The 25,982-nt window shown below is 36.8% G+C and overlaps 1 protein-coding gene across 5 annotated transcripts in view; it reads left to right on the forward strand.

The window, feature by feature from the left end:
• Spag16 (sperm associated antigen 16) overlaps positions 1 to 25,982 on the forward strand; it is an 871,212-nt gene that overhangs the window by 53,204 nt on the left and 792,026 nt on the right. For all 5 annotated transcript variants that reach the window (XM_031367840.1, XM_031367842.1, XM_031367843.1 and 2 more), the window contains exons 7-10: positions 1,202 to 1,319; positions 10,940 to 11,006; positions 15,307 to 15,351; positions 16,617 to 16,726. In XM_031367840.1, coding sequence (XP_031223700.1) covers positions 1,202 to 1,319; positions 10,940 to 11,006; positions 15,307 to 15,351; positions 16,617 to 16,726 — 340 coding nt within the window. The remainder of the gene's footprint in view (positions 1 to 1,201; positions 1,320 to 10,939; positions 11,007 to 15,306; positions 15,352 to 16,616; positions 16,727 to 25,982) is intronic.

Here is a 25,982-nt window from a genome sequence, read left to right on the forward strand (position 1 = left end):
TACATATATATATATGTAGGTGAATTCTGCTCACCAATGGAATGAAATACCCCTCCCAGTGTATGACACAGAATAGCTTGAAAAACAGTGCTTAGTGAAAGAGTAGAGGTTCTAGATAAAATATTCTATGGCACTAAATACACAATCCAGAGTTTTCTGGGATGTTAGGAGTGCAACTATATTTTGGTAATATATAATCTTAATGGATATGCATATTAACCTAAATGGATAACTTTGACACTTGCGATCTATGTATTTTATGTCATATAAAGTATTCTTCAGTAAAAACTAAAGCATAGTGTGAAGACATTTTTCAATCAAATCAAATTTTGAAAGTCCTTCTATCATATATTAAGTAGTATTAGTTTCTGGGAGACATTAAACTATTTTCAGCATTAGTGAAATGGTTCCACACTTAAGAGCATGTTAAAAAGACCTGAGTGACATTCGCAGTACCCATACCAGGCATCAAATAAGTACATGTAGCTCCCACTACAAGGCATGTGACACCATCTTCTGATCTCTTTGAGCACTTGCACACATGAAGTATACAATCACACAGTCATATAGGCTCAAATTAAACATATATTTTTATACTTAATATTCTTAATATGAAGTCAATGAAACATTTTCAAGATTATCTTTTATTTTGGTATAAACAAAACTCCTGGTTTCTGGTTTAATTGCCTATTGCTTGTAACCCTGTTTTTTGAGAATTGCGAGTTGACATTAAGATTTGTGAAACAAAGACTCATGCATTCCAGATTGGTCTTGAACTCACTATGTGGCTGAGACTGGCCTTGAACTTCTGATCCTCCTGCCCCTGCCTCCTGAGTGTTGGGATTACAGGCACATAGCACTTTTCTGCCTGGAAATTATTAAAATTTGAAAGAACCACAGCAGCCCTCTGAGTACATACTTGAGTATAGAAAAAAAAATGTGCTGTGGGAAATTTGACAGTATGGAAGGAAAATATAGTTTCCTGTGTTTATCCCTAACCCCAGGTAGACTGAAATTACATAGAAAATAACACTCTGTGCTTCTTGGTTCTGGTATGTTGACCTTTACATGGCTATTCAGTTTTATTCATAAGCACACAAAGATGGGAGAAAGAAGAAGAAAAAGGATTAGATGTTAATGAAAATCACTGATGTAGCTATTTTACCCTTTCTGATGATGCAATTGGCCTTTTACTTTATAGGCTGAAATTGCATTATGCATCTTACGAACCAACTATAAGGGTGTTACATGAGAAGCATCATGCTTTACTGAAGGAGAAAATGCTGACCTCTTTGGAAAGAGATCGAGCTGTTGGGAAGGTAAGGAAAGAGGCAGTCAAAGCTACCTTGAAACAATTTGTAATCACATCTTGTTTATTGTGTGTGTGAGTGTGCATGTGTATGTACACATATGTGTGTTTCTGTGAATGAATGTGTATGATTAAGGGTGAATATGCATATGAAGTCCATTAAGTGTTATTCTCAGACATGCTATCTACCTCCTTTGAGACAGGGTCTCTCATTGGACTGAAGCTCATCAATTATGCTAGATTTCCTGACCAATAAGTCCCAGGGATTTTCTTGTCTCTATATCCCAAGTGTTGGGTCACAAGTATGTACCACTATATTGGGCATTTGTTTGTGAGGTCAAGCAATTTACCAGCAGAGTGTTGCTCCAACCCTTAGCATTCATTGTTATGAGTAAGTTAATGGTTTTGTTTTTGAGTTAAGTTTTAAAACATTGTCCAGCAATTTGTATATAAAATTTATTTGGAAACATGGTAAAAATATTTAATCTATTAATAGCTCATAATGCTTATTAATAAATTAATTAGCATGTACTTGAAACATGAAATAGTATCTTACTAAACTATAGTTAGAAGAAAATATTCAGCTGTTGTAGTAAAAACAGTAAACAAAATGGTTAAAATGTGACCTTTGAAAGCTATCCATGGGACTGAAGAGATGGCTCAGTTGTTAAGAACACTGACTACTCTTCCAGAGGTCATGAGTTCAATTCCCAGAAAACATATGGTGGTTCACAATCATCTGTAGTGGAATCAGATGCCCTCTTCTGGTATGTCTAAAGAGAGCAACAGTATGCCTATATACATAAAATAATTAAATAAATATTTAAAAAAGAGAGAAAGCTATCCTCATCAGCATACTTAGGTGAAACAAAGATTTTGAGAATGACAGGTGGTCTAATTATGAATGCTCCAAGGACCTAAAAGTTGCACACCCGTGGTTATTAAAGATTGAGCTGGGACAGTGGCTCTAAGTTTTTTCTATTCCATCAACTGGTATTAATGATGCAGTGTCTCATAGGAGTATGCAAGGTGGAAGCAAGTCTTATCAAAAGCTATTACAGAATAATGAGACAAAGAGAAAGATTAATAGAATTTCTCAGAGAATGTGGAGTTTCCAACAGTGGAAAAAAAAATCTATTGAGCTTCCTTTGTTCATATTTTTTAATAGGGTATTATTAGAAACTTGACATAGGCTGAGCTACTCTACTGAGTTTGATTAATTCTCTGAATTATCATAGGCCAAAATAATGAACAGTCCACAAGCTCTGTGCATATCACTGAGCTAACCTGGGGATAGTTTTGTGTTATTTGACTGCTGCTCATGTAGTTGAGGTGGTTGGAGAGCACCTCTATTCATTATTGAGTTTAGATATTGTATTGGCTGGTTTTGTGTGTCAACTTGACACAAGCTGGAGTTATCACAGAGAAAGGAGCTTCAGTTGAGGAAATGCCTCCATGAGATCCAACTGTAAGGCATTTTCTCAATTAGTGACCAAGGGGGGAGGGTCCCTTGTGGGTGGCGCCATCCCTGGACTGGTAGTATTGGGTTCTATAAGAAAGCAAGTTGAGCAAGCCAGGGGAAGCAAGCCAGTAAGGAACATCCCTCCATGGGCTCTGCATGAGGTCCTGCTTCCTAACCTGCTTGAGTTCCAGTCCTGACTTCCTTTGGTGATGAACAGCAACATGGAAGGGTAAGCTGAATAGACCCTTTCCTCTCCAACTTGCTTCTTGGTCATGATGTTTGTGCAGGAATAGAAACCCTGACTAAGACAGATGTTAGAAATTGACCTTGACTCTCTGCTAGCTGTTGGCTACTTGGCCAGCTTCTCTACCTTGCCTTGCCCGTGTCTTGCTGACTATTTTTTTCAGATTATGCAAGTTTTACTTTCTGTCAGAAGGGGATAAGTGGGCTTTGAGAAAATAGCATCAATTATAGGAGAGAGTGAGATTCATATAGCCCAGAAAGCTGCAAGCCTAGGGAGCTTCCAGGGGATTTTGGTTACATAGGAAATTGACAGATCATCTCAAAACTTTTTGGCAGAACATCTTATCTAATCAGGGTAGAGTTTAGGGTATAGGGTATGGAACATGTCAAATGACTGATAAAGTACAAGATTACAGTGGAACAGAAGAATTCCCATGGTCCATGACCCCATAGCTGCACAAGCCCCCTGTACTGCTGGGGGTGCAGAGCACAGTCCAGACAGCCAGGGACAGCAAGAGATTCTGGCAGGGATAAGCCACAGCTACTGGCTTGTGTACTCACCCTGCCATACCCTTCATCTCTGACCTTGTCAGTTGTTGACATAGACTGCTAGTCATAGGCCATTGGTTGGTGTTAGTGTCTCTGACACTGAAGGTATCCTAAGAGTTAATTCTTTGTTGTTGTTGTTTTTTGTTGTTGTTGTTTTGTTTTGTTTTGAGACAATGTTTTTCTGTATAGCCCTGAAGAGTTAATTCTTTTGTTGTTGTTGTTGTTGTTTGTTTGTTTTGAGACAGGGTTTCTCTGTGTAGCCCTAGCTGTCCTGGAACTCAGAAATCTGCCTGCCTCTGCCTCCCAAGTGATGGGCTCAAAGGCATGCGTCACCACGGCCCAGCTCCTAAGAGTTAATTCTACTGAGATCTTCTTGTTCTTACTGCTACCAGGAAGTAGCTGCAGACTTCTTTGTTACCTCTTTGTCTAGGTGATGGTCTAGGTCTCATTTTTGAAATGTGTCCTTAATTACAACTTAGTCTGTTTGAGTAGCCATGTAAAAAGCAAGAATCTGTAATAAACAATAGTACCTAGCACACGTTTCACAATTTGGAAAGTTCTCATGGAGTTAGCCAGCAGGTCTGTTGTCACTGACGTTGCTTCCTGGACCCAGTTTGTCAACATCGGGTCCATGTTGTTATTAACAACAGGCATTAAATCTTTTAATTGCATTGTGGATGAGTTTCTACAATGTCGATAGAGAATGATTAAATCAAATTTGATATCAGTGCCTGTAGGAATTCTCTATGGCAAAGGCTTACCTTGCCTGCCCCTTGCTGATCTGCATTCATTAGTCCAATGCCAGTTGGTAAACCTTCTGCCTATCCTAGAAGGCTGAGGCCTTTGTTTTGGATTATCACTAGGAAAAAAAACCCAAAACATTGTTTCTAGGAATGTCTTGCCTACAATCTCTTTTCAAATTACTTTATTTACCGTAATGAAATCTCTGATATTTTGATTTTTTCTTGAAATTTTTAGAAATTACTTAAGAGTAGCATCATAAACATGAGATTCAATATCAACCATAGTTCTCATCCATTCATCTCTTGGTACAGATCTTGACTTAAAAGCCTAATCATTCTGCATTCCAAATTAGCATTTTCAAAAGCCAAAGATTCAATTAGTATTTGTCTGATTTCTGAATTTGCTACTATTTTATTTACAGCTGAAGTCAATCTTTGAAAAAAAAATCCATGAAGGCTTCTTCTGGGCCTTGTATAATTTTAATAAATGACTCAAATTTCTTTTCTTATTCAAAAAACCATAATGCCAAGGTGTGATATCACATTCAAGCTGCCTTTGTAACTCAGCATATTGACCTTCACACTGCAACTGATCTTGGGAAATAGTAATACCTCCAGCCCTACTTTGTTTTATGGCCTTGGCTTCCTCTTTCTACCATGTTTGCCACTATAACTAAGGACTGGCTTCCAAAATTAATATTGCCAAATCTTACCAGTTTGGGGGTAATTTTGTTCTGAGTTGCCCATGAATTTAATATCTGCTTCCCAGAGGGTGAATGCATACCATATGAATTGATCACTTCTGTAAATCTCAAATCTAATATGTCTCTAGAATTCCATTTAACTTTTTCATAACTTTGGGGATACCTGTCATCTCCTGGTAAGTTTTTTATAGTAACTGAATAAACTAACATTGGTTTTCAAACAACCTTGGACCACCCCTCTTCAGTTTCATCATGTGGGAGTGTGGTAGGTTGTTGTTTAAATTCCTCTGTCTGTGACTATTTTTTAATTTTCATTTGTAAGTCTTATAAGGCTTGCATCTTTTGTAACCATTTTTTATATTTTGGCACAAAAAGTATAAGGCTATTATTAAAGATAGCATACTGATTACCAGACTGATAGCAATTATAATTGATATTATGTCAATCTCTGCTTCTATTTTCAAGCCACCTAAAGTAGCACTATACAGGGTTCTAATATCTTGTATTATGCCATTTTTGATTCTTAACCTCTCTTTGAGGACTTCCCAGGGGTCGTATCAAATCTGATGGCTTCTTAGTTTGTCCATATTTCGCATGATTTCTCTGTCCTTGTGATTGTGCCCCATATTAGCTACCAAATGTTGTTTTGTTACAAAATCTCAGTCATTCAGTTTTACTAATGAAGACTTCAGAGTCAGATGCTGGCGTGAAAGTCTGCCTTGTGACCCTTTCACAGGGGTCACATATCAGATATCCTTTATATAAGATATTTACAAAACAATTCATAACAGTAGCAAAATTGCAGATATGAAGTAGCAACAAAAATAATTTTATGGCTATGGATAACCACAACATGAAGAACTGTATTAAAAGGTCACACTAGAATGATTGAGAATCATTACTTTAGAGAGTTATCTCATGCTTCAAAAGCCCTTAGAGGTCAGAGATATCACTAATAAGTATAGTAGTAGTAGTGGCAGTAGTAGTAGTAGTAGTAGTAGTAGTAGTAGTAGTAGTAGTCCTTAAAATACTATTTCTTGGAAACTTCTCTCAAATATCTATTTAGTACTCTTATTTATTGGTTGAATTTTCTTCATTCATACCAAGTGACACCCATTCCTTCTACTGAAAGTACTTGTTTCTGTGTAGGCCTGGGGCTTTAGGACTTCAGTTGTCACAGAATTTAAGAAAAGAAAAAGAAAGCCAAATGTTGATATGCTGCATTAAAATGCATGGCAGTTTGTTAAAGAATGTATGACTGCGACTATGCTCAATATTTTTTTGCTGCATCTGTGTCATGATATAAAAAATTAAAACCTGACTCCTAATATTATTTTAACTTTTAGTCATGTTTTCGCTTCAGAGTATATTAGTCTTAAAGACAAGTGGTTCATCTCTATTTACTCTGTGAGAAAGCAGAAGAAAATATAAAAGACCTAAATGTTTGTAGAACTGATTTACAGACTCTTAGATTCACATTATTCCCAATTCCTATATTTTTCTAATAAAGCAGTAATTAGGTCTGAACAGCAACAAGTGTATGTGTGTCTGAAATGTCCTCAACATGGCCCTTTGACCAGCTTATGGAATCTCCATATGTTAGAGACAAGGGACAGAAAAATGTTTCCAGGTATATAACTTGGGTCAGACACTCAATTTTGCTCAAGTTACAGAAGTAGAAATGAAAGACCCAGGGGTAGAGTTGCAAGCATTAATCTTCATTGTTGACTTAATTGGATTTAGAATCACTATAGAGGCACATTCTGAACAGATCTATGAATCCATTTACAGGAAGAACTAAGGAGGAAAGCCTCATGTTGAATGTATACAGGCAACACTGCTCCAGGGGCTGTGGTCTTTGACTGAATAAAAATGAAGAAGTAAGCTGAGAATGAGCAGGCATCATCTTCAGCTTCCCAAATGTGCATCTCATGTTAACAGCTATCTCACACTCCTGTACCATGATGTCCCTCACGTGATGTACTGTATCCTCAAAATGAACCAAAACCTTTCTTTCTTAATTTCCTTTTCTCCAGTATTAAAATGATGAAAAAAGTAACTAATACTTTACTTACTACTATTTATGTGAAAATAATCAAGGACATAAAACTTTTAGAGCTTGACATGCATGTGATGAGATTTTAAATGATTACAACATATATTTTATTCAATAACACTTGCAATATAATTCAAATATTCAAGAACAGAAAATTGAAATCTAAGAACAAAAGGCACTGATGTTTTATATTTTAAAGGCTAAGTATTTCAATGAAGAGACAAAAATAAAATCACTTTTTACAATTTTAATAATAGTAAATAAATTGTATCACCATCATGAAAGTTTTGTAGCTTCTGAGTTTGGACAAAAGGAAAAATGTGCAAAAATCAACAAAAGAATATCGAGCATTGTCACAGTCATACATTCTTTAACAAACTGGCATGCATTTTAATGCAGCACATCAACATTTTGCTTTCTTTTTTCTTTTCTTAAATTCTATGCCAACAGTTCCTCCCCAAAGCCCTAGGCTTACACAGAAACAAGCACTTCCAGTAGAAAGAAAGGGTGTCACTCAGTATGAATGAAGAAATTCAACTAATAATTGTCTCAGCAATAGCCACACCTGTTCTTACAGGCTAATTTCTAATTTTTTCTCTTGATTTTAAAATAGAATACAGATTTGGAAAGTATTTTCTGATGGAAATGCTAGAGTGTATGTCTTGGTATTGAAAATGGAACAGTAAGGATTTAGAATCAGCTTTCTTCTCTTAGCTACATCTGTTGTTCAAAGCTGAAGACTAACTATAGTTTAACAAAGTCGTATTTAAATAGATTCACTAAGAACAAAGTTGATACCAGGCATCTGATGTTTTTTCAGGATTGTTTTATAGATTCAAAAAATCCAATATTCTTGGGATATATTCTGTACAACACACGATTACTCACACCAACACATTTTTTTCAAACCAACACCTTTTTTTCAAACCCAAAATGGGTCAAATGATTGAATACACTTATACAGTAATATCCTTAATACAGGTTCAGGTTCAAGAATGGTTCTGAGAGTATCTAATGTGTATACTAAGAAGTAGATAGTTTATAAATTGTTGAACCAAATTTACTAAGTGGCAAAAGACTGTCAAAAATTATCCTGTTATAGCCTTGGGACTAATTATCTTAGTCCCCTTCATTCCTTAAGTTGCTTTGTCACATAGTTGTCACAGCAACAGAAAAGTAACAATTCAGATAATTGGTACTGAAGAGTGAGGGCCATTGCTGTGATAAACCTGAGGATGTGGTTCCTAGCAGGCTGTGGGACTAATTTTTGAGAATCATGTGGAAGTGGTTGGAACTTTGGGCAAGAATATTCCAAGAATGCCCTAAGTGGAGCTTAATACAACTTTCCAGTAGCTAGTAAAAAAGATAAGCATGCTGAAAAAAGCAAATAATGGAGGCCTGGCTAAGGATACTTAAGAGAACAAGGAGCTCTTGTGAATCCCAGAAGCAAGTAATGCTATATTCTGAGAAATATTCTGAGTTCTTGTTCCTGATATGGGAGAGAGGTTAAATGAAAAAGTAATACAGTAAGGTGTTTGGCAAAGAAAAATTCTCCTTAATAATTATAGATGCTATCTCTGCTCTCACCTTGTCTGTAGCTTTAAATTCATCCCCTTATTCCTTTCCGCAACAGTTTTCAGTTGAGATGGTTTCAACATTAGAGACAACAGGGCTGTACTAGGGAGAAACTGTCAGCCCAGAGTAGAGCCCACGTAAGAGAAGCCGTGTGTTCTGTAGGAAGCCAGACTTGACTGTGGAGCTGCCCAGTTCCACTGGAGTCCACGTGTTTCCATCAATGGCCCTAAAGCTAAACGCTCAAGTATCTAGAAACTGAGTCACATTTCCTGTTCTAAGACTGTCAACAGAGTCTGCCAGGAAGAGGAGGTCACAAATAAGAATGTTTCCATAAAACTGACTTACAGTCAAGTCCGTGGGATGCTTTCTTGAGTCAGAATTGATGTGGGAGGGTCCAATTCATTGTGTGTTGTTACCACTTCTGGATAGGTGGTTCTGGCAAGAAAGGAAGCTTAGCAAAACATGAGGAGCAAGTCAGTAAGCAGTGTTCCTCCATGGCCTCTTCTTCAGTTCCTGGTTTCAGGTTACTGCTTTTGAGTTCCTGACCCACGTTCCTTCCAGGTTGGACAATAAACTGCAAGCTGAAATAAATCTTTTCTTCTGTAGTTTGTCGTTTGTTCTTGGTGTTTACCACGTCAACAGAAACCTAACTAGTACTCTATCCAGAAAGAATTCCTTGTGTTCTGGCCTCTAACAAAAGATTAAATTATATAGAATTGGTACAATTCAAAGTAAAAAAAAAAAATAAATTTCTCTGGTCTTAAATTATAAAGATGATTCGGTGAGTACTGGGGGAGGGGAGCGTGTAATAGGCTAATTTCACACAGAAGAATCCCAAATAGCATAAGTGGACTATCTTTCTCTCAAGGAGATAGAACTCAACAATTCAGTAGTTACGTGCTGGGTGTACTTAAAGAACTGCTTCCAAAGCCACAGTAGATCCAGGGGAAAAGGAATAGCACACTTCACTGCAGTGAAGAAATCTGGCAAGCTTCCTCGGCAGGGTGCCAAGGTTCACTCACTGTCTTAAGCACCTGTGAGGCATGTGTGCCTTCCTACATCCTAATTCTAGTTTAGCCATGGGGGAAGGGAGGGAGTCATTCGCATTCATGTCCATCCTGTGGGGTACTTCATGGAGGGGACTTCACAACCACCCTGTAGGGTACTTTTCAACCAGTGCTTCTCTGAGCACTCAGGGCCATTAACAAAAGGGAACATGCCAGAGATGTATTATTCCAGAGGAAGGCTGGGGGGACATAGTGACTCAATGCAGTTCTGAAATATTCTAGAGTTCATCTAGGGGCATAAATGAAAAACAAAACATGGTAATCTATTAACAATGGGTTATCACTTGTAAAAATGTGAGCCTGGGTGTCGATAATCCCAGCACTGTATCAGTCACTATTGTATGATGCTTACGATGGTCTGATAAGTTTATATTTATAATCCATTTTCCTTTTGAAGAAAATGATCTGACATTTATTTTACCCTAGGTAACAATTAGCACCAATCCACTGGTTACAGTTCATTTGCTATTTTTTTTTTAAATTTAAATGTACTTATATCTAGTTATATCTAGTTGAGAAATATGTACATTTGTATGTAATTAAATAGAAGGTATTTTATGTTTCAGTAATTATATACAGTAAAGAGTGAGACTGCTATAAAGGTTGAATTTTACATTTGATTCTGTGATTCAGGGAATGTAGGTAATGGTATGCTACACAGCCAACAGATGTTCTAAATTATAAGATATGGTTAATAAAACAGATTATCTATGTAATAAATAATTATTATGGGCACAAATATAGCTAATCATGTTTTTGTTCCTGGATAACACTTACTCCATAGTTTGTTATATAAGAACAAATTGCCTTAGTTAATAGTTACAAAGATACATTGTGAGGAAATTTAAACAGAGGAAAGTCCTCTCTCAAAGTAGAACTGAACAGTTGTAAAGTTCTTAAAGCACATGTTTGCGAGCCATCACATGGTTGGTGGGGATTGAACTCAGGACCTCTGGAAGCAGAGTCAATACTTTTAACTGCTGTGAGATACGCACTTCAAATACTTCGCCTGGTGGGTGATTAGTGGTCGCATGTGGAACTGAATGTTAACCAAAACAATACAATCTTTCTGCGAAAGTTTATGTTCAATGTTTTATAACTTAAAGACATGGATTCCAGAACAATTAATATTTTTGATATTTTGCAATCAATTTTTAAATGTTGCATTTTATTTAACGTTTTAAAATTAAATTACTATATAATGCCACATGTTTGCATTATTTGCTTATAGATTTCTGGGCTTCAAGCAACACTGAAGAACATAGACATAGGAAATATTCAGGTCCCTGTAATTAAAGGTAAGAACATAATGGGTTTTTTATTTAAGTTTTATTGCATTATGATGAGAAAAGATACATGATTTTAATTTATCTGAATGTGTTAACATTTAAAAACATATTTTAAGTAAATAGAATTACATCACATTCTTGTTTCCCTTTTGTACCCCAACTCCTCCCAGAGACCCCCCTTCAATACCTGTAATACCTTTTGTTTTTTATTTTGTCCTATTCTTTAAAATTTATAAAATGTTGTAACATTAAAAATGAATATTATAAAAATTGTTTGATATAAAACAACAATCAATTGAACAGTCTTATGTAGATGCTTGTCTATAGCAATACTGAAAATACATACATTTGTCTCAATATTAATTTGAAATACATATTAACTGGATATTTTAAAATAATATATCACTACTAGTATTTTTTTAATGAACATAAATAGATAAAGTCTTTTTATTTCTTTGTTTTGTTTTTAGTAGAGTTTAAACTCTTGGCTCTTACTGTGGTATAAGCCCAAAATAAGAACAATTTTTAGACATTGGAATTCATTGTAATAAGGCTGTACTTCAATGACCCTTACATCACCAAAGGATTTTATCACCATTGTAGCTAAGCTGAGAGTTGACAGATCTGCTGTGCCAAGGAATGAATTGTAGGCACAATTTTTGGATACAGATTTCCTGCCATGGTCAAAGTTATTTGACTTGAGTGATTGTCATCATGCTTAGCCCACAGAGAACAGGTTACATTCATATAAGAAATGGTGTGTGTATTAAGATGGTCTATCCATGAAATCATTCACCAACTGTTTCAATGAACAATGGTTCTGCTTGGAGGGTGGCACAGACATTAGGTGAGGGTAACAATCTGGTTCATTGACTGTGATAATTTGGAAAAGCATTCATCTCAGAGAAAGAGTAACTTATAAAGTCCTCTTCTTCAAACTTGATACAAGAGTTACAAACGTCAAGCAAAGCATTCAGTCTCACTCTTTGTTAATCTCTTACAAGCCACCTCCCAAGTTAGTTGTCTATGTTTCTTTTGGCTGTATACATTTTGGAATATGTAAGCTATTCTGAAAACCATAATATAGTGTAAAAACATGAAATAAACAATCCAAATAGAGAGACTGAGATAGGAAAAGCCTGATTTCAAGACTATTATGTGGAACCCAGCAAGACACTGTCATGTACAAACAAACAGAAAGTCTATATAGATTGTACAATATTGGATCTATTTCTCCAATTATGAAATTAGAGAGACCTCTGATGAAAGTCAACAAATTTCCAATTCCTCATATTATTAGATTTCAATTGATTAGGATATGTTGGTAATATTAATTTTCATATTAAGATATTAAAAAAGTAATGGTTACTCCTGTTATTTTGTTGTTAGAGCTGGAATTAGGTTTATGTGGTTTTGTTGAAAGATTACTTTCTTGCTTCTTCTAGAGTGTAGTTTTGCTCCTTATTTGGTGTTTTCCATCTATTAACCTTTCTAGGGTTGTATTTGTAGAAAGATATTGTGTAAATTCTGTTTTGTCATGGAATATCTTGTTTTCTCCATCTATGATAATTGAGAGTTTTGCTGGGTATAGTAGCCTGGGCTGGCATTTGTGTTCTTGTAGGGTCTGCATGACATCTGCCCAGGATCTTCTAGCTTTCTTAGTCTCCGGTAAGAAGTCTGGTGTAATTCTGATAGGCCTGCCTTTATTTGTTACTTGACCCTTTTCCTTTACTGCTTTTAAAATTCTTTCTTTGTTTAGTGCATTTGGTGTTTTGTTTAGTATGTGACAGGAGGAATTTCTTTTCTGGTCCATTATTTTATTACTAGTTTAATGTGTATTCTGCAAGTTTAGTCTCAAAATATTGATTATTCTAAAATAAACTCGAGTATATATATTTTGTAATTTAAATTTGCATACTGAATAGCAAACGTGCAGTAATAAATCAATTCCTTTCATATATTCCTGTTTCATTTGTTCAGGTCCTCAATTGGTTGCTAGTTTCTTTCCTTCCTTTAGACAGTGATGCTTCATGTGGTCTTAATGCAGTGAGAAATCTGCTCAGAATCCTGAAAAGGTCTGTTTGAGAGCTCGCTGTGTCACCCTTCTGCCATATAAATATCACTGCACCAGCTCTTTCCCCATATATAAAGCTGGTGACCTTCAGAGCATCATCAGCAGTTACATGAAATAATGAGGGTAATACTTTTGTGACAGCAGCAGTCATTTGGTAAAAGATAAATCATTATTACCTTAAAATCGTCAACATCTTGAATGCTGTAATCTCTGAGAAGTAAAGACAGTAAAAAGATGTGGAGTGAAAACCTCCCCATGTCACAAGGGCCTGTAACTGCTGCTCTTCCTAACATGTTCCCGAGTATCTTTGGGACCCTGAGATGCAGAATTGCTGAAGGAGGACAGAGACTTGAATCTTTAATGCTTGGTGACAAACAGTCTAGTCTGTGTTATCATGTGGCCATTTTTAATATTTTGTTTTTTCTCAAGAACTGTACAGGTTAGCAGACTTAGGTTAGGAAAGAAATAATATACCAGCGACATGTACCGCCTTGCTCTTGCCATCTCTAGTTTCCGTAACCACAGGGTGAGGCACCCTCTTAATCCTAACATGCAGAGGCAGAGGCAGGAGGATTTCCAGTTCTATGTTGGCATGGATTACATGGCAAGGTAATTAGTAAAACCAACCAACCAACCAACAACCACCCATATATATGATGCCGCTTCAGAAAGATATTTTAATGTAAAGGTATTATGCATTTGGGCCATACCACTCCTTTGTTGCCTTAGCTCTTCTAGTAACCCCCTTCTGTTGCCCCAGTTCTCCTCTTGTGTCGCCATGTCACTTCAGTCTGTGTTTTCTCTCTCCATTTCTCTCTGCCTGTCTTTCTGTCTTTCTGTCTTTCTGTCTCTGCTCTCTTTCTCACCCAGAAAAATTTAAGGAAGACATGGGATGTTTGTCTTTCTTAGTCTGTCTTATTTAGCAAAATATGAGAATTCCCAGTTCCATCCAATGTAATATGAATCTGTGTTATTTTCCTACCCCCCATTTGCTTATTGCTTGATAACCAGGTTGAATCCTACATTTGGTGGTTGTAACTAAGGCTGCAGTCAACATGGCCGGCAGCTACCCATAGTACTGATTTAGATTCCTTTGGGAGAGGTACTGAATCATTTGGTAGTTCTTTTTATTTTTGAAGAACCTTTCACACGGATTAGTATACTGTCTGGAATAATCTACATTCATCTTCATTCCCACTAATGATATGTAAAACTTCCTTTCCTCTATATCCTCATCCATATTTGCTAATTTTTCACCCATCTACCCATTCTTACTAAGAAAAGATGTAATCTCAGTGTAGCTTGGATTTGCATTTTACTGATGGCCACAGAGTTGAAGATATTTTTTAATATTTGCTGACCATCTCTACTGAGTCTTTTGAGAATTTTTCACCTCATTCATCCATTTATTTATTGAATTATTATTTACTTTTTAATAAAATGCTTTGAACTCTATATATTCTAGATAGTACATGTCTGATGTTTTCCTTCTGTGTGTTCACTGTGGCTTCCAACTGCTCATTGTTGCTATTGCTGGGCACGAGCTTTTTAGCTTTATGCAACTCCATTTGCCAGTTCTATGAAAACAAACTAATATCTCTCTCTCTCTCTCTCTCTCTCTCTCTCTCTCTCTCTCTCTCTGTGTGTGTGTGTGTGTGTGTGTGTGTGTGTGTAGTTAGAAGCCAGAACACAACTTGGAAGAGCCAATTCTTTCCTTCTAAAAATGTAGATTCCAGGGATCAAACTTTGGACACAAGGCTAACATGACCAGTGCATTGATCCTCTGGGCTATCTTGTAAACTTCCTCTGTCTGTCAGTTCATGTTATAATTCCTAGGATTTTGGATTACTTTAAAACAGGTCTTGCCTGTGTCTGCAAAGATTTTTTTCCTCTAGCAATTTCAGAGTTTCACATCTTTTAAGGTCTTAGATCCACCCTGAATTGGTTTCTCTACAGAGGGAAGAGGCATTAGAGAGCATTGAAATCATCCAGATTGTCTTTGTCATGTTTTTCTCTACAGTAATTCTAGTGCAATAACTTAGAGTATTGTCTATTGTGTGTTAGTGAATTTTCCCTTGTTTTAGTTATTTTAAATTAATCAGATATAAATTAGTTAGATAAGTCATATGCACTTATATGTATAAATCAGATATTGAGCCAAGTCATATGTACTTATATATGTGTGTATAAAGAGATGTGAATACAAAAATCTTTTCTTCTCATTTCCTCCCTCAGGATCATATGAAACTGCTTCTATCACAAGAGAGCTGGGAGACAAAGGTATGTGTATTGCTATGCATGCTTAAATTCTTTCCTACCTGTCCTTAACATCAAGAGGCATAGGCAATAAATTTATATAACCTTTATAACATTTATGATGTCTTTAAAATATTGTCATTTATTATCATTAGTCTTCTGGTCCTATTCAATGTTTTTTATAAGCACACAGTCTTATGATACAGCAATTTGAATGTGCTGTGATTAAAGCCTGTTTCCATTTGTTGTAGCTGACTCACAATTCAAATTTGTTGACCTTCTAAGGCAATACCATCCTACATTTTGAGGAACTGAATTTTGAAATCAAACTTAAAGCACTTTAGAGTGTTATAGTATTAGTTTAATACCTTTAAAATTCATATAATAATAGGATCTTGGCTAGTATATTTTGGTTATAACTATAGTTTTAAAAATTAATGGGGCTGGGCAAGATGATGCACACCTTTAATTCCAGCATCCAAGAGGCAGAAGGAGGTAGAACCCCGGGTTCAGGACCATCCTGGTTTATATAGGAAGTTAATAGGCCAGACAATCCTACATAGTTACATCCTTTATCTCACTCTCTTTTTCCATCCCTCCCTCCCTCTGTGTCTCTCTGTCTCTTTTTCTCTCTGTCTTTGTCTCTCTCTCACATACATAGACACAGAGATATACACAGACACAGACAGACAGACAGACACACATGCACACACATACACACACAGAAGGTTCTAGAAAGATGACTCTGGGTAAAAGCATTTGTTAGTCTTGCGTCAGACCTGGGCTTGGTTACAAACATCCATAATTCTGGGTCCAGGGGATCAGATGCCTTCCTAGTTCTCTGTGGGCCATCAGGCATGTGTATAACTCATATATATGCAGGCAAAACACTTAGGTACATAAAATAAATTCAAGAATATAAACTTTAAAATACACATTTAGTGTGTGTATATATGCATGTATGTATGTATGTATGTATGCATGCATGTATGTATGTATATATACATGCAATTGTGTGCCAACACAGAGGCATGAAGGACAGAAGAAACTTGTTTGAGGAGTCAGTTCGCTCCTTTCACTATGTGGGTCCCGAAGGTGAAACTGAGGTCAACAGACTTGGCAGCAAGTGTGGGTTAACGCTGACCTATCTCATGAGCCCCATGTAATCATATCTTCTTCAGATAAATTTTAATACTTTCATAACATATGCAATTAAAAAATTCTTGGTATATACATGTTTGTTATAATCATATCTTTTACAGGTAATTTTTTTTGCTTTTCTCTTGCAGCTGGTCCCAGTTGTGAGAAAGAAAACAGTTCAGAAGGCCCTACTCAGAAAAGTCTTCATGAAGCCAGGGAAGAAAATGGAAATAAAACAAAGATGAAGAATGATAAAAAGGTATGATATTTACTTATGTTCCTACTAGCTGGCATGTAACATTGAGAACTTTACAGGAGAGCAATTCATACAGCATCAGTTTATTCACTGAAAAGGGAAAGTTTAGAGTTTGTTTATTACAAGCTTTTTTGCAGAGGAAAGTAGAGCTCGGATAAACAGCACTGGCATCTCTGTAACTCGGGTCACATACTTACTAGGGGTAAGGGCAGCTCCATCAATCTCGTGTGCTCACCTCAGCTCTCGATCCTACTTACAGTTGCCTCTGTCCTAAAAAAAGGCCTCTCATTCTCTGTGGGGTAACATAACTTCCATAGTCTTCCTTTAAAAATGCATAGAATAAAATTGTGTACCATTTATTAATGTACGGATACATTCAATCCATTTGCTTGCAATCAGAAGAGTAATTAAAATCTTATATAAATGCATAGTCAAAAGAATTAAAAATGAAAAAGAAAGAATACAAACCATGTTTAAGGAGTTGTATTAGGTACTTCTTCTGTTGCTGGGATAAAATACCCAAGGAGCACAATGCAAGGGAAGGCTTGGTCATGGTGTCCTCTTCACGGAGGAGCGATCTTTCCTGCTGGTTACACAGATTCTTTCAGGTGGTATGCCTAGTGACAATGGGTCCCCTGTATGCACATATTCTCTTTCAGGTGGTATGCTGTGCCTAGTGACAATGGGTCCCCTGTATGCACATATTCTCTTTCAGGTGGTATGCTGTGCTTAATGACAGTTGAGTGAGTCATTTGTTAACTTTTGTTGTAGTGCAAGGCTGGCATTTTGTTTGGCAGAAACTTTAAAAATACAGAACATACAAATTATATATCAATGCATTGTCCATTTTTTCTTGGTGGTGCATTACCACGCTTAAAGAAGTACCTCCCTGATAAAAAGTTGAGACTTCAACGAAGCTGAACTATGTAAAGTATATCTGTCTTTTCTTCCCTCTATAATCACTCATTTTTATTAATATTTAAATTAGCATGTATTTATAATTATACAACACCAGAATACATTAGTTTTATTCACTTTAAATAGCACTTATGGGCTCCGTTATAGAAAAAAATAAATATTTAGAGCATTTCACTGGACTATATATTATTAACATGCATATTCTCATAATTGGTAGTGCTTGTGTTTGTTTTATAGTGCTAATTCTATTTTCTGTAAATTAGAAGGCAAATTCAATAAAACGCCATTTAAATCTATTATATGTAAATATGATTTCTTACAGAATTAACTCTTTTGAATAAAGCCAAGAAATAGTAAATGGGCCTAGAAAATAGGTATTTAAATGCAGTCACTCTTCCATGCCTCATTAGCTCACACTTAGCTGGCCCTCTTCTCACTTAGTTTCTATGCTGCTCTATTTAGGCTGTTTGCTTTGTTTTCCTGAAGAATCTCCTAGAGTAATTTTCAAAAGATTCTATGGAGACAAATCATCTCAATATTTACACACGTGAAATAGTCTCATTTTGTCTAGTATTAATATTCAGTTAATAATAGTTTATCAAGTTAAATCAGTTCCTCATTTGCATCTTGAGGAAAGAGCTTTGGTATCTTAGAGTCTGCAGCTGTTTGCTTATTGGAGTGATTCTCATTTTTGTCATAATAACCAATGCTGTATGTGTTGCAATATACTAATGTGCCAGTATTTTGAAAAAATATGACAGTAATATTTGTAATAAAATGGCCATATTTATATGATTGAGGAACTTTCAGGCTGATTGGTGAAGTCACTCTTCCATATTCCTAGATGAAAACTTATTCTTGGCTTTTTTAGACTAATTAGTCAAGTCTGATAACTTAGGTACAAAAAGCAGCCTCAGAGTAGTGACTTAGAATTAGAAAACTGAGTGTCCACTTTCATGTGACACTAAAACTCTGTGTTTGATGTATAGTTAAATCTCCTGTGTTTCTGCCAAGACCTTCTGGGCTCACAGGATCGGAGAGAGTGAGGCTAGTGGTATGCACTCCTCTTTGCTGTTCTGTTTTTCCTTGTAAGGTTGAAGGTGGAATAGAAAAAGGATTTAAGAAGAATTAGAGAAGTTATATTTTGACTTGAACAACTCTGTTTTCTGGTCCAAACTATTTGGAATTCTGTAGGCTTCTTGTATGCTCATGGGTATCTCTTTCTTTAGGTTAGGGAAGTTTTCTTCAATAATTTTGTTGAAGATATTTACTGGTCCTTTAAGTTAGAAGTCTTTGTTCTCTTCTATACCTATTATACTTATGTTTAGTCTTCTCATTGTGTCCTAGATTTCCTGGATGTTTTGGGTTAAGATCTTTTAGCATTTTGTGTTTTCTTTGACTGTTGTGTCAATATTTTCTATGGTATGCTCTGCATCTGAGATTCTCTCTTTTATCTCTTGTATTCTGTTGGTGATGCTTGCATCTATGACTCCTGACTTCTTTCCCAGGTTTTATATCTCCAGAGTTGTCTCTCTTTGTGATTTCTTAATGGTTTCTACTTCCATTTTTAGGTCCTGGATGGTTTTGTTCAGTTCCTTCACCTGTTTGGTTATGCTTTCCTGTAATTCTTTAAGGAATTTTTGTGTTTCCTCTTTAAGGGCTTCTACTTGTTTACTCATGTTCTCCTGTAATTCTTTAAGGGATTTTTTGTGTTTCTTCCTTAAGTGTTTGTACCTCTTTACCTGTGTTCTCCTGTATTTCTTTAAGGGAGTTATTTTTGTCCTTCTTAAATTCCTCTATCACCATCATGAGATATGATTTTAGATCCAAATCTTGATTTTCTGGTGTGCTGGGGTATCCAGGACTTGCTGTGGTGGGAGTACTAGGTTCTGATGATGTCAAGTAGTCTTGGTTTCTGTTGGTAAGATTCTTACACTTTCCTTTAGCCATCTGTTAATCTCTGGTCTTAGATGTTCTTGCTGTCTCTGGCTGGGTCTATAAGCCCATGTCTGCACTTCTGGGAGATCAGCTCTATTCTGGTAGAACAGGTGTGCAGAGGGCTGTGGATCAGCCATCCCTCCTGAGTGCAGATATATGAATGAAGGCTGCAGCTTCTGTGGCCTGTGCCTCCCAGATGGTCCTTCCTGAGACCCTGGGGTCAGAGCACTTCCTGGAGAAGAGCTCTTAGCTTGCAGGAAAGGTGTGCAGAAAGGGTTGTGGTTCTGCAGTCTCTCCTGGTTTTAGACAGTGGTAGAAAAGATCCTGTCGCAGCTACCCTGCCACTTCTGCAGCCTGAGCCTCCTGGCTGGTCCCACCTTAGAAAGTCAGTGGAGAGAAAAAAAATCCTCCATGTTCTTCTTAATGTGCAACTCGGGCCTTCTTTCTTGCATCCTTTTCCAAGTCAGGCCATGCCCTTGGCTATCTGTTAAAAACAACTCTAGGTCTTTTTCCTCCTGGCATCACAGTCAAGCTGCCATAGGTAAGAGTGATGTTTGAGTTCACTCTTCAGTGACATCTTCATCTTGCTGTTATAGATTGCAGGTTAGGAATCATTCCACACTGCACTTTCCAAATACGGACAACAAGCATGAGACACCCTGCTAGTTGTCCATAGTGTGTAGAGTAAGTTTTGTGTATGATTCCCATTCCCAAGTCTTAGAAGAATAGCCTTCACATGAGAGCTTTGTCTAGTGATGTTCCTGAGGACCCTCCATTTCCATGTTCTCTAATATCTTCTATCTTTGATATTTATGAAAAGTCTAAAAGAATCAACTCCTTTTAGTAAATCCTTTAAATTTTGCAAGTAACCTGATACCTCTTCTGGAAAGCAACATATAGTGTTCTTTCTGAAAATTGTGTGGAAACATACTCATATAGTTTGCTAAAAATATATGTTTTGGGGAAACTTCTAATTTAAAGTCTTTAGCTTTTTTTCTGCTCTTTTAGGTATTTTTCTTTTTTAAAAAGAGTTATATTTCATTTCTATTTCTCATTTGTATCCCTTCTTTCTACCTTTAAATCTGGTAATATATATAGTTTACCTTCTCGAAACAGCATTTCATAAGCCTCCTCTCTTTGATGCATTTTGATGTATCATTTGGACATTACCTTCTAGTTCTCTATTGGGGGAATGACTTCATCCAATTTATCATGATCAACCCCCTGAATTTGTTTTTATTTTGAAAGCTCTGTTATTAATTTCCTAGATTTATTTCTTATTTACCACTGACTCTGTTCTAGTAATATGTCAATTGATGTAATATTTACTTGAATCTCCTTGTCTTTATACTATCACAGTGATGAAACACTATGAACAAAAGAAAGTTGGGGAGCAAAGTTGGCTTATGCTTCCACATCACTGCTCATCATTGAGGGAATTCAAGGTGGAAATTCAAACAAGACTAGAGCTGATGCAGAGTCCATGGAGGGGTGGTTTGTATTGGCTTTCTCCCTGTGGCTTGCTCAGCTCCTGTCTTACAGAACCCAAGGTAACCAGTTCAAGGGTTTTCCCCCTACTGTGGCTAGGCCTTTCTACATAGATTATTAATTAAGAAAATGTACTAAGGCTTGCCTCCAGGCCAATGTTTTAGAGATATTTTCTCATTTGAGAGTCCTTTTTCCCAAATAAGTCTAGCTTGTGCCAAGTTAATATAAAACTAGCCAGCACACTCTTTAAATTTTGATCATCTGTTCCATTTCCTTCATAATCTTTCTTCATCCTTAGTTTTTATTTTGCTTTACTACTTTTTTCTTCAATTTGTGACCTTTTTTGAGGATTTGTATAAATACATCAGATTAGTGTATTAAGCTGTCTACAGTCTATCATTAAAGATATTAATTTCTGTGTAATAATCAAAACTCCTAAAAGATATGATTACTGTCCAAGTTGATAGATGGGGGCAATGGCTCTGAGCTCTTTGTTACTGGGTAAGAGACATGTCTGTCAAGGACATGAAGGCAGAGCCTACAGCAAGGATGAATAGGATGCTGCATTTGCTCTGGCTATATAAACAGGGTACTTATGGAAAGAAGAGGTTGAAACATGTCAGCATATTTACTGATGCTGGTTTTCCTCACACTTCACTGTAAATTCCCATATAGTAAGATGCTAGATCTTGCCAGAGGCTAGAGGAGGATTCCAGCATTGCTTTAGGTTTTCTCTCTAGTTCCAATGTACATATGCACATCACCTCAAAGAACAGTCATTTCATTCATGGGCAGTTTGGGTCTCTATGTGGTAAAGCACCCTCATGTAACCTTGTATAAGGGGTGGGGACAGAAAGACAGAAAGAGAGAGGGGTTAGGGGGAGAGGGAAAAAGGTGGAGAGGGGAAGAGTGGGAGAAGAGAAGAGAAGAAAAGAGAAGAGAAGAGAAGAGAAGAAGAGAAGAGAAGAAGAGAAGAGAAGAGGAGTTTTCAAGTAGTTTCATGAATCTGACATTTTGTATCTTCACTCAGGCCAAGTAAGAAATGAAATCAGAATTTCATTCAGGAGATAGAATTAGTTTGTGCCTTTTAAAAAACTTGTCTTTAAAAGGAAGTCATTACTCTGATAACATAAAAGCTAAGTTGTTAGAGTTGAGAAAGAAAACCAACCAAGAGCAAGATGACATAGGATACTGCCACCATCTTTGTCTTGGGGCTACATTCAGAGAACAAGTGTTACTGGAATCTGGAGGATGGGATCATCTGGTAGGGATTGGAGTGCCCCTACCAGACGTGGCAAAGCTGCCTAAGTGGACATGGAAGCATGGAAGCCAAATGTTTAAATGTGAGAGATGTGATTAAATGTGAAAGAATTTCCAACCAATAGTAATAGGGGAGAGGTTTTAATTGCTTTTGTTTAATACATAGTTAAAATCGCCATAGCTTCATAGTCCATCTTCAGTGTGGTGAAGTGTGACTGGTTTCCATCTCCCTTCTTTGACTGCCCAGTCACTGCTTGTCTCTGCTGAGTTAGTGCCTTGGCTTATTGGGATTCTTTACTGCAAGGTTAGCTTCAACCTGACTGGTTGTCATTGGTGTTCCTGCTATTTTGAACTACTGTAGTTTCCCTTTGGCATTCATGTTTTAATATGGGAGTTCTAATATGTATCTCAGGCTTTCCCTGGGTTTCTGAATTCATCTCTACAATTATGATTTAACATAAACCCAGTTTCTCCTTAGTAACAAAGAGCAAAGTGAAAGAGAAACAGATGACTCACAGATATCAAACATAATATTCAGTTTGATGGAATCTTTTCTTTCTGTCATAGTGGGAATATTCTTCTCTTTCAACACATGCATCTTTGTAGATGACATCATTGTACAACTGGGAAGTAATCCCATGGAGTCTAGTGTTAAAAATAACAATGAGTAAATTAAACAAGTACTTCTGTTTCTGAGTACCATTGGTTTTCATGATTGTGAGAAGAATATTTGAGGCTATTGATCTTAAATAATGTAATAACTGAGCTTTCAGTAAGATATTCGTCTACCCATTGTAAAGCCTAGTGCTAATTCCATGGTTAGATTATAGGCATATGTTTGTTTTCTACAATATGTATACATGTTTTCTTCAACATGTAAAAATGTTTCTGGAATTCCATGAGAATAAGAAAGGAACTTTGAAAATATATGGATTCATCTAGCACCACACATAATGAGCTTGCAACTGTGATTGCAATTACAGACTATACCTGATCGATCTTACAGTACTCCACAGCCCTCTCATGAGCTCTATAAATTTTCTGTTAAAGCCAAACTATCAAGTTAAGTGAGGACATGAAAGGCAACCATATCCTATATTTTTAAAAAAACTTTAAAAGAAGGAAGCCTTGATTTCTACAGTTCCTGCAAACATGTACATTGATTTTTAGGGATGCCAAATTCGATAGCTTCTAGTTTAACTATTATATTATAGTGAGACTTCATAAATCAAGGAACCATTGATATATTTTATTAATGAACTATCATGTATATTTCAAGTATGTATAGTAAGTATGAAACGCAAGGAAAAATAGCCAAGAAATATGTGCATAGTTCCACAATGCTTACTCGTAAACAGAATTGGGTCACAGTATTGTCAATCAAAAGGAGATTATCTTCTCCTGTGACTGATTCATTGAGGTTGCAAGTATTTACATATATGCCCCCCCCCACACACACACGTTCAATGCCAGAGGAGGACATCTGGTGTCTTGCTTTACCATTTTCAACTTCATTTACTTGAGCCATGGTTTCTCACTAAACTTGGAGCTCTGATGGTAGCCAACAAGCTATGTAAATCCAGTCCTTCTGTTTGTGGTCACTATGTTGTTGGTGTTACAGGAGCCTGGATGGCCATGTTGGCCTTTACATGGATGCTAGGTGTACAAACTCAAGTCCTTATACTTGTCTCAGAAGTACTTCACTAATCCCTGGATCTTTCCAGCCCCAGGACTAGTAAGTACCCTTTTTAAGTGACCGAGGGAGTATACATAGCCCTGAGATAAAGGAATTCAGTACTTTGTTAAGGAAAAATTGTGTCATTATCTTTACCCACAGGAATAGGGGAAAGCATCCATGAAGTCAGTGGCAATAAACTCTTAGGCATTGTCTTGATTGGCTCAAGTTAAAGATACTACATGAAGCATCCTCCATATGGCCCAGATAGTGTCTCTCCTCTCATGAAGATAAGTGCAGAGAATTTTGCTTTAACTTCACAGTCTTCCATTTTCTGAGATTTTCATGGTGCAGTGCAAAACGAATCAAAAGGTCTGTGGGGCTAGATGTGTGGTTTAGTTTAAGAAGGGTTTGACTTTTGATGGCTATATGTAAAATTGACACGGGTCATCGTGTCTTGTGATTTGTACTCCTGAGCAGATAGGAACGGTCAACAAGTTATGGAGAGGTTCATGTTATAAGCTATGTTTTCTTAAATTTTCAAGAGGTCCCCAAACTGTGTGTATCCTTAAGGTCATCTATAGGCAGTCAGCACTACAGATCAGGAGCTATTGAACTGTTTTCACAAATTGCCTCTGTATATTTATCGTGAAATCAAGGGTTTTTGAAATATCATTAGATGGTTTATCCATTCTAAAATAATGATTAGTGATGTCCTGTGATGTTTCCAGACAGTAAAATTTCCTATAGACTGGTTTTAAATTCACAAGTGAGACTGTCCATCCGGGAGAGACCATACATGCTCACGGGTCTCATGGGAGAGACCATACATGCTCACGGGCCTCAAGCAGCTTCTGCTGCTTCTTTCTGATGGAGGAGAAACAAACACACTTGCCAGTTCCTTGGCTCTGGACTGTTTACCCCTGAACATGTTCATCTGCTGTTGCAGCAATACGTCAGACAGAACATCTGCAGTGTAGGCTGCTGTGTTGTTGAATTTTAGCAGTTTACTGTAAGATTTCAGGGTTGCTCTTTTTTTCTCACCATAGAGATTAGAAAAAGAAATTTTGTGGAAATATCATAGATACTTCCGTATTTCCATGCTATATTTAATTTCTGCCAGCTCCCTGGCAACCTTCCCAGGGTGTTATATTTTTCTTGATCAGGGAAAGAACAGTTTTAGAGGTTACCACTTGACATTTCCCTCCACACAAATCCTTATCCCATAGGTCATGAACAAACTGGGTTATTTTGCAGCTGCCAAATATATTCCTTCAATGATATATTAATATCTTTCCATCTCTGAACTCTTTCCTTAAGCTGAATCATTTTATGTGATTTAAATTTTACTTCAATTAAAATTTTATAAAAATGAGATGTTTCTTATTCAGATAGATTGAAGCAAAAGGTACACTGGGGTAGATGGATGGATAGAAGGTAAATGAATGCTTAAACAGCTTTACAATGAAACTATAAATATTTATTTATTATTATTTAATCTCTTTTTACAGTTCCTTTGTTATCCCCCTCCTGTCCTGCCCTCTAACTGTTCCTCATCCTGTCCCTACCCCCAACCCCACCTGTCTCTAAGAGGATGTTCCCATTCTCCTACCCCCACCCTACCAAACCTCCCCACTCTCTGAGGCCTCAAGTCCCTCAAGGGTTAGGTGTATCTTCTCTCACTGAGGCCAGACTAGGCAGTCCTCTGTACATGTGTTGAGGGTGGGAGCACTCATATCAGTTAGTTTATGCTTCCCTGCTGGTGGCTCAGTGTCTGAGAAATCTCAGGGGTCCAGGTTAATTAAGACTGCTGCTCCTCCTACAGGGTCGCCCTTCTTCTCAGCTTCTTTCAACCTTTCCTAATTAAACCACAGGAGTCAGCTGCTTCTGTCTATTAGTTGGGTTCAAATATCTGTATCTGACTCAGCTGCTTGTTGGGTTTTCTGGAGTGCAGTCATGCTGGGTCCCTTTTTGTGAGCA

Source organism: Mastomys coucha, unplaced genomic scaffold (genome assembly GCF_008632895.1).
Source record: "Mastomys coucha isolate ucsf_1 unplaced genomic scaffold, UCSF_Mcou_1 pScaffold14, whole genome shotgun sequence".
In the NCBI taxonomy this organism is placed as follows: domain Eukaryota; kingdom Metazoa; phylum Chordata; class Mammalia; order Rodentia; family Muridae; genus Mastomys; species Mastomys coucha.